General features: G+C 41.8%; 1 protein-coding gene across 1 annotated transcript; it reads left to right on the forward strand.

Annotated features, from left to right (window-relative positions):
- Positions 1-6,666: 6,666 nt before the first annotated feature.
- LOC130986321 (uncharacterized) lies at positions 6,667-9,459 on the forward strand. The gene is made up of 6 exons (XM_057909701.1): positions 6,667-6,806; positions 7,343-7,405; positions 7,496-7,575; positions 8,202-8,310; positions 8,394-8,553; positions 8,631-9,459. Exons 1-6 carry the CDS (start codon positions 6,804-6,806, stop codon positions 9,131-9,133), a joined length of 918 nt encoding a protein of 305 aa, XP_057765684.1. The 5' UTR covers positions 6,667-6,803; the 3' UTR covers positions 9,134-9,459.
- The last annotated feature ends 691 nt before the right edge of the window (positions 9,460-10,150 follow it).

A 10,150-nucleotide genomic window follows, 5' to 3' on the forward strand; every position in this document is an offset into this window, starting at 1 on the left:
TCCATGCTCCGTGCAGAGGGTTACTACTTAATCGTAAGCCGCGAAAGTTGGTCGTGCCATCCGGGCCTTCCATGCTCCGCGCAGAGGGTTACTATTTAATCGTAAGCCGCGAAAGTTGGTTGTGCCATCCGGGCCTTCCATGCTCCGCGCAGAGGGTTACTATTTAATCGTAAGTCGCGAAAGTTGGTCGTGCCATCCGAGCCTTCCATGCTCCGCGCAGAGGGTTACTATTTAATCGTAAGCCGCGAAAGTTGGTTGCACCCCCCGGGTCCTCCATGCTCCGCGCAGAGGGTTACTATTTAATCGTAAGCCGCGAAAGTTGGTTGCACCCCCTGGGTCTTCCATGCTCAACGCAGAGTGCTCAAGCTTGGATGGGAAGCAGCAAAGGAGTGCTTGGATGGGAAACAACAAAGGAGCACTTGGATGAAAAGTAATCACGAAATCAACCAAATCCTTGAAAGAGGAGGCGGCGAAATCTCTGGCAGAGAAATCAACCAAATCCTCGTAAGAGGAGGCGGCGAAATCTTTGGCAGAGAAGTCAACCAAATCCTCGTAGAAGGAGGCGGTGAAATCTCTGGCAGAGAAATCAACCAAATCCTCGTAAGAGGAGGCGGCGAAATCTTTGGCAGAGAAGTCAACCAAATCCTCGCCAGAGGAGTCATCAAGATCCTCGCCAGAGGAGTCATCAGAATCCTCGCCAGAGGAGTCATCAGAACCCTCGCTAGAAGAGTCATCAAAATCAAATCAAACCAGCAGAGGAGATGCGGGAATATAAATCCAACATGAAAAGAGCAACAAAACAACACAAAGAACAAAGGGAGAAAAGCAACGCAAGTAGGGAAGAAATTTCATAAAAACATGCCAAGGAGGCGCAGCTGTACATCCAAGAACGAGAAGTAAGTACTAAGTTTGTACAAATTTAAGAGTTACAAAAATTTCCTGTAAATCAGGGAAGAGATAGGAGACATCAAGAGGGAGGAGCAGAAGAATCTTCAGCGGGAGTAGAGGAAGCAGGAGCAGAGGCAAAGGAAACCGGAGGAGGAACATCACTGGCAGGGATCTGGCTAGCAGAGGTTCCCTCTGTAAACACGGGCAGCATGCCAGCTTCCTTCACCTCGGGGAGACGGACCCCCAAGTCCAGCAGTTTCACAGCTTCTTGTACAAACGTTTTCTCATCTCGATACAGGGTAAGAAGCTGATCCATTGCAGAAGAGGAGGAAGCGGAATCTTCAGAAATGGAGGCCGCCAGATCAGAGGGCAGAGGAGGCACCACGCCATACTGAGAAAATCTTCGGGTGCTTTTGTTGGTGGGATCCCGCAGCCGGTTCACAAAGCCCGCCAGGGAAGCAGAGAAAGCAGGCGTATACAATGGAGCGGAAGGCAACGAAGCAGACCCAACCCCAAAGGCGAAATAGGGAATGGCCCTCTCCAGCACTGGATACCACCATTCTGGTTTCTTCGGAGAATTCGCAGGGATCCCCATCAGCTTATTTATTTCCTCATCATTGAGGTTATCCATTAAGGCATGCAAATCCAGGGTAGCGAGCTGTTCCGAGGTCGCCCCCGCCATCTCTAATGCCTTGGAGGCGGACTGCCGTATCACATAGGCAAAGAGGGGTCCGAAGTCCTCCAGGTACTCTTGAGTCCGCTTGAAGGCCGCCAAGGTGCCTTCCAGCATCAACCCCAGAAAGTGTTGACCCTGCGGAGACAAGAAATACTCCAGGCGTTGATCTCGCGCCCCCAAGACATAAGCACGGTTCTGCGCTTCCACGAGCGTCTTCTTCCAACCACGCCGGGTCTCCTTGTAGGCTTCTTCATATCCCGCCTTGAACCTGGCCAGGTTCTCATGGCTTTCCTTGGTCGTCCTTGTCAGTTCAGAAACCAGGGAGGATTTCTCCACCTCTGCTTGGGACAACTGAGCCTTCAGCTCAGCAATCTCCGCTTCAGCCTTACTCAAACGCTCCACCACCCCGGCCACGTCGTCATCACGCTTAGCGATATCCGCTTGTTCCTTCTCTCTCTCTTTCTCTGACATGTCGTAGTCATGGATGCACTTAACAGCCCCCCACATCCGAGCCTCCACCTTCAAGAAAACAAAACGGGTTCCGACAGAATAATAAAGAGGTTAGTAACTTCGTTTTTTCTATGATAAAAGTATAAAAAGCAGGGTACCTGAAGAGCCAACTGGCACAGCTGAGTAACTAAAACCCCCCGGGTCAGCTTTTCCACTTTCTCCTGGTCCTTTGAGTGGACACGAGCTATCAAGGCATCAATCAACTCCTGCCCCGACAAACTCGAAATCGGCCCAGGAACAACATCTTCTGGCTCATCAGTTGGGGGCACCACAGCTTTGCCCTTGCCCTTTCCCCCGACAGAAGAGGGAACCTTAGAACCACCAGCAGACTTCTTCGCTGGCCCCTTGCCCTTCTCCACTGCAGACGAGAGGACCTTCGAACCACCAGCAGACTTCTTCGATGGTTCTTGAGACTTGCCAGCCTTCTTCAGGCTCTCTTGTTTCTCTTTCTCACCGACGGAAATCAGAGAACCTCTCTTCCTCTTCTTTGAAAGCTCGGAGAGGGTGACACCAGAGACCGAATCAGGTGAGGGAACTTTGTCGGTAATGTCCACAATCTGGACATCCCCTTCACCGGCACCAGATTTATCACCAGTGCTGGGGCGGCCACGCCTGCGAACAAGGCTACCCACATCAACCTCCTCGGCATCAAAGGTGCGGGAGACTTCCACATTTCTCTCTGGGACCTCTATCACCGGGGGAATGATGACCAGCTCGGCCCCAGCTGGTTGTTCTGAGGGAGCAGTTCGGGAAACAGAATCCCCCGAGCCATGCTCCCCACTGGGAACAGGAGAAGCAATAGTGGGCAGATTGTCCCCGCACTTCTTTCTCCAAGACATGTCTGCAAATCAAAATTCCACATCTTTAAAATCAGGGTAACAAAAGTTAATGTATTTTCTAATTCATATTCTTTACCTATTGATTTCTGGGGATATAGGGGAAACAGGCCATTGTATGCCAGAGCCGAATTATTCTCAGCAAGGTATTTACAGTCTAAGGGCTGGGCTTTGTTCATAGCATTCAGACGGGCTATGACCTCCAAGTCAAAGGCAGAGGGAGCTTCTGGGGAGGCTGGTCTATAACTAGTCCGGGGATTGTGCCATTCTAGTTTCCGAACATGATAATCGCGCCAGGTGCCGAACAGGGTGCGCACATAACAATAATAGCTCAAAAAGCCGCCATCAGAAGAATTTAGAGAGGAAAGGAAAGAAGTGGGACATCTTCGAAGACCTGCAAAGCTATACAAAGGATTGCCCTGCATGCGAAGAGATTGGGTCTGACAGAACAGTTTGGCGGTGTCCTTAACACCGTGGGCTCGGCAAAGGATATGGAAGGCGTATAGTCTTCGGATGGCAGAGGGAGCGACTTGGAAAAAAGGGATACGAAAATGGTTGCAGACATCAACCAGAAAGGTAGGAGGAGGAAGCCTTAGGCCAGCGTCTATTTGGGCTTGCCAGATGACTATTACCCTGGGGTGGCGAAGGCTCTCGGGAGGTGTTGAACCTTTAGAGAAGGCCTCGAATTTTAAACCTTCGGGGTGACGACACTTACGTTCCAATTTCTCAACCGCCGCGACGCCAAGGAGGGATTCAGGAACACGCTTTGGGGGTTGGGGGATCTTCTTACCCCTTTTCTTAGGCTGAGAAGAACTGGGGGCAGTTTGGGAGTCATAAGAGGCAGAGGGGGAAGGGAAGTTATCAAGATCCTGGAGTTGGGGAGAGGAAGATGAAAAAGTTCGGGAAGAAGGAGAGGGCGAACGCGAGGGTTGAGGAGCGGAAGTGGAAGCCATTATCAGAAATATCAATCCTAGGGTTTTCTAGCACGCTCAATCAGAGCACCAAATAATTACACCACTACGCTACAACTAATCACAAGAATTGGGAGAGGAGGGTATGCGAATTACCTAGGTCAAATAAAGTTTGATTGTAAATACCGGAGCGGAAGGGTCGCTGAAGGTACGCCGGAACAGGAGGGAGAATCGCCGGAATTTGCAGGCGAAGGAGTTTGAGAAAACCGGAGAAGAAGAATAGTGAAAAACGGGAGTTCGAATCGACTAAGTAAAAATATACGCGGGCAACTACCAACATGCGGGATGAACGACACGTGGCATACGGAAATAAATCGACGGCTAAAAATCCTTACGGAAAGACGAAAGGACGCAAAGGTTAAAAAGATAACCTCGGGGTACGGGAAAAGCACTGTAGCTCGGACAGACATTTAATGCGGGTGACGTCACCCATGCGGGCGAGTCCTCTGACTAGTTGCAGTAATCCAGAGTGAACTAGCCAGACCAGGGGGTGGGAGTAACAAAAACACTGGAGAATAATTTATAGGGTTTATCTTTGCTTTCTTATAGTATTAAGATTCTCGTGTTTTCAGGATTTGCAGGGATCAGGGAGAACATCATAGCACCAGCTTTAACAATACTCCAATGGTTGAACACGAAGAATACCCGGTTCAACCAGACCAGAGGGGGGAGTGGTTGATGAGGAGTAATATGTGCAGAGTAGAGAAAGGATACAAATCAGAGGAATCATCCTCACCAGAAGAATCATACTGGTCAGAAGAATCATTCTTACCAGAGGGATTTCATCCATCAGAGACAACTCATCCACCAGAGGAATGGCTCTTGCCAGAGAAGTCATCCTCGTCAGAGAAGTCATCCACGCCAGAGAAGTCCTCCACACCAGAGAGGTCCTCCACGACAGAGAAGTCCTCCATGCCAGAGAAGTCATCCACGTCAGAGAAGTCCTCCACGCCAGAGAAGTCCTCCACGCCAGAGAAGTTGTCCACACCAGAGAGATCACCTCCATCAGAGGTATCACCAGAAACGCGGAAGACTTCCCGCGTGAAGATGAAATTCCGGATATACCCTTCGACCACGCCAAATACATGCGTTTACACCAATTTTACCATTTTACCCTTCCCTGTACTCTATAAATAGACCTCATACTCGTGTATCGTAATTACGCTATCATTCGCTTTTGAATACAACAGTTATATTTTGCTCTCGTGCTCAATTCTCCGATTGTTACTTTGCTCTTTCCGATCAACTTTACTAGGTATAGTTTATGCTTTTCACCTCGTAGTTTAGGTGTTGGTTTCATGAAACACCAAGGGTATAATAGTAAAATTATAATTATTTTTTATTTTTATTTTTAATAAGAGGCTATAATGAGAAAATTGGGGGCTATGTTGAAAATTACCCATATTATTTGTACAATTAATTTTACATATCTATTACTTATATAATAATTTTTAATTTACAATACAATTAAAATTAACTTTAATGTTTTCATCATCAGATCGTATTGGTAAGGTTGCAACATTTTATATAGTGATTTAGCCATATTTTTTGTTTAGAAACTCCAGCTTATAATAATATAAACACAAAAACTTATAGATACATATATATAACCTAAAACTAAAATTATAAATTATTTATTACTTTTATAAAGTTATTATATTTTAGCAAAAGAATAGTTTAACATTTGTAAACACAAATTTAAGTATTTAATTTAATAAATATAAAATTGCATACAACTTCAATATTTGTGGATCAAATGTATTTGTGCGGTATCTCTATTTGATCATCTGATTCTTCTCTTAAAGTTGATCCTTGGATGATATTTGAGTAGTCCTTGAAATTTATTAAAGAAATATGTCTTCAATCTTCTTGAACTTGATCTTTGAGCTTTATGACGTTGATGCAGAGGACCTTCGCCTTGTTTCCGGAATAAACGTTGGGCTTTAACTTGAGCTTTGAGCTCTGTAATGTTGATGCAAAGGGCCTACGTCTTGTTTATGGATCGAATATTGAGTTTGACTGGAGCTTTTGCCTTTATAATGTATTAACATTGATGCAGAGAGTATTTGTCTTATTTCTGGATTGAACGTTGGATTTGATTGGAGCTTTTTGGATCGAATGTATTAACATTGATGAGATACATTAAATGAGAATTCTCCTCCAGCTCTTGAATTCATTTTTGTGTGTTTAGACTGATATGAAGACCTCTCTATTTATAGTTGTATGAAGAGTTATTCTTTGGGTCTGAACCTGCATGATTATGGGCCTAGAGATGACGTGACACGGTTTCATTGACTCTTAAATATTGATATAAATCAGTATTAAGATTTGGCTTATTGTCAAAAGACTGATAAGAAAAAAAATGAGAAAATATTATATTTTTCAAATTATTTAGCATATGTAAATTAGAGATTAAAAGATGAGAAAATGTTAGAAAATATTTTTTCACACCATTATTCAAAGATAATATTATTCAATATTGAAGAATAAATGAATAAAAATGAGCTGTTCGAAAAAATATTTCATCATATCTAAAAACAATTTTCTACCATAGTGTACTACCCAAAAAATCACGCGATAGACACCAAATATTTCGGAGGAGTGAGTATTTTCTTTTACAAGAATAACTAATTTTATTAAACGAGCAAGTTGGGCTTCTTAAAAATATTAATAGGAAAATTGAAAGCCCATTAGTAATAATGAGTTTTGGGCTTATTCAGTTACAGCTAATGGGCTTGGCGGCGGCAGGAGCCAGTGCAAACTATCAAACGACGTCGTGATCCAAATTTGCCTGCACGATAAACTTCTAGGGAATATAAATGTAACATCATTTGATTCAGAACTCTTATCAAAATCAACCAAAGCATAAGGAGGGCTCGGCTAAAATCATCAAATTCCTTTCGACGAGATAATCAAATCAAGATGGTATGGAATTCTTTCTCTGTTGCTTTTGTTAGCCATATGATTTTTGAGGGGTTAGGGTTAGGGTTAGGGTTTGGAGCTATGGTTTTTCGATTGATTCATGAATTTAGCATTGACATACTACGGGAACCGGGAAAGTACTTGATTGGTGCTGTGTGAAACTGAGCTTGTTTGATTGATTTGAAAATTGTATTTATTATGCGGGATCAGCTGCAGTTCTTAATTTATTTTACAATGATTCGAGTTAGGTCTTCGAAATCGAACGTGTTTTTCTGAGCTTTAGAATTCAATTATTCGTAGGTACGTAGGAAAGATGATTTTCTGGTTTCCCCTTGGGTTAGATTGTTTCTAATATTATGTAGATGCTGGGCGTCTTCAATTTTTCATATACAGATCGCAGAATCTACAATGTTTATTGTGCTTTACATTTTGGATTTAACTGATGTATTGTAAAAATTTCTTAATTGATGCTTCATGCCTTTTATTCTAATGAAAAGGTTGTTTTTCGAGTGATTAAATGTATATTTTGGTTCTTGCAGTCTACTCTTGCAGCAGCTCGGGCAGATAACTTTTACTACCCACCGGAATGGGAGCCAAAGAAGGTGTGTTTCTGTTTTAACTTCTTCACATGCATTGCTACAAGGATTTATATTATTTATATGCTAAGAATCTTTTGTTGCATTTGTTGGCAGGGTGGGTTGAACAAGTTCAATGGTCAGCATGCTTTGAGGGAGAGAGCAAGAAAAATAGATCAAGGCATCTTGATTATAAGGTACTGAACGAAGCTAGATTAAATTTTTAACCTCTGTTGGCCCCTTGACTGTCAAATTCGAAGAGCATATTTATTGGATCTTGGGTGCTTCACAGACAAAGGGAACTTAGGGAAGTGATGTTGAGATTCGGACTGGATATGGTTTTGACTATTCATATTGGTTATGTAAGTTGTGATTGAATGTCCTGTCCTGTTTGATTCAGTAATATGGCATAAGTCTTTTGGACACCCAAAGATCAGGTTTTACTTATTCGTGAACTTTATGAGCAATAATGAATATTTTGGTACTCCGTATCTAATCGTTTTTCTTCATCATTTTCGAATGCTATCCTACAGAATAAGTTAAGTTTTGAAGTACAAGTTTGTTCCCAATATGTAGTCTAGTATTCACAAACGAAAGGTGTGATTTCCCTTATGATGATATTTTGATCTGATAAAGAATTTGGCTGCCGAGTATTATATTTATGGTTATCATGACTGTTTCTAGAACAATTCAATAAATGATCATAGTTACTTGCTGAAGGAGCACCAGGCTTTTGTGAAGATGATGCTGTTATATAAGCTCATGCAATCTGTATATTTTTGAGATTTTAATATGTATTTATCATTTGCTTTGGTTTTCACAGGTTCGAGATGCCTTATAATATTTGGTGTGGTGGTTGTGAGTCCATGATTGCAAAAGGTGTAAGGTTCAATGCAGAGAAAAAGCAAGTGGGGAATTACTACTCTACAAAGGTATTCTGTTTGCTTTAATTGGATGCTGAACAAGTTCATAATTTTATCAGCTCTGCTGGTTATGATGCATTCTTTTCCTGCAGATATGGAGCTTTAGTATGAAGTCACCGTGCTGTAAACATGAGATTGTTATTCAAACTGATCCACAAAATTGTGCTTATGTGATTATGAGTGGAGCCAGAAAAAAGGTTGAGGAATATGATGCCGAAGATGCTGAGACTTTGGCGCTCCCTGTGGATGATGGTGAGTGCTGTGAATGTATACAGACAAATATCAGACTTGAGCACCCTTAAACTAACCCGCACTCTCCTCTGTTTCAGATAAGAGTAAGCTAGCGGATCCATTTAAGCGGCTTGAACACCAGGAAGGAGATATAAAGAAGAAGAAAGAAGCAGAGCCAGTACTGGTACGCCTGCAGCGAATATCAGACTCCAGGCATTTAGATGATTATGCGCTGAACAAATCACTGCATGCAAGACTTAGGGATCAGAAGAAAAGAGTGGCTGAAGAAGAAGCTAGCGCTAGGAAATCAGGATTTGGGATAAGACTTCTCCCAAGCTCTGAAGAGGATGCAGCTTCTGCTAAACGTATTAAATTTGCTGCAAAGTTTGAGAAGAATAGAAAAGACAAGAGAGCACTAATTCATGCAGCCTCGATATTTTCTGGATCATCTTCTTCTGCCTCTGATAAACGACGTTTGGAGCTAGAAGCTAAGAGGAGAAAAATTCATGCTGCTACTGCGTCAAAGCTGTTAGCTGGAGGAGTCAAGCCATCTTCATGGGCTCGCAATTCTGTCCCTTCTCGAAAATCCATCCGATCCTAAAGTAATGACAACTATGTCGCCAACTTATCATCGTTCATTTGAACTCTGGCCAGCAGAAAGATGGATTGGTCGATATCATCATTGTTCCTGCCATCCACCACTGGTATCAGTATCATCAGTTTGTTTTCATCTTATATTTGCAAATTTACATTCCCAGTTTGTAAATAATGTGTATTACCAATGAGCCCAAGTTTCTTTGACCTCAACCACTCTTTGTTTGTATTTTCATGTATTGTTGGATTGAGATAGCATTTGCACCTATCCATTTTCCTCGCTGATAATAGTTTTATATGTTGTAGAAATCATAAAATTGTTTTGTTCCTGAATCCTTAAGTTAGTTGTTTACTGCAGTAGAGATTTCAGACATACTTCCTCCGTCCCACCATAAGTGAGACCTTTTTTTGGGCGCAGGAATTAAAAAATGTGTATTTTGTGTGTAGGTAAAAAGTAAAAAAAGTATTTAAAATGTAAGTCTTTTATCCAAAAAGAAAAGAGTTTCACTTATAGTGGGACATTCAAAATAGAAAGAGTTTCACTTATAGTGGGACATTCAAAATAGAAAGAGTTTCACTTATAGTGAGACGGAGGGAGTATTTGGTAAGTACCAAGTAGGTGGCTAAATACATATTCTTACTTTTCTATTGCTTCAATTTCAATTTTTTTTTTCCCCCTACTTTTCTCTTCAGGTATTATCCATCTTGATGTTTCCCCTTTGCGACGTAAACTTGATTAACCAAAAGTAAGTTCAAGTCTAATAAAGTAAACTCTTTCGTCTTTTGTTAACAAAGCATTGTATTTTATTACGAAGATATTGATGATTTTTAGGGCCGTTAACTTCACATAATTGATAAGATGCATAATTGAGTATTTTTATTCTTAATAGTAGGATTTTTTTCAATCTTACCTTTTCAATGAGATAAAAATCAAGCAAAATTAATTCAAATGATAGAAATAATCAAGGGCTTTAGGATATAATCCATCAAAGTAAATAAGGGATTAGTCAAATTATTTTTATCT

This window comes from Salvia miltiorrhiza, chromosome 5, assembly GCF_028751815.1.
Source record: "Salvia miltiorrhiza cultivar Shanhuang (shh) chromosome 5, IMPLAD_Smil_shh, whole genome shotgun sequence".
Taxonomy (NCBI): domain Eukaryota; kingdom Viridiplantae; phylum Streptophyta; class Magnoliopsida; order Lamiales; family Lamiaceae; genus Salvia; species Salvia miltiorrhiza.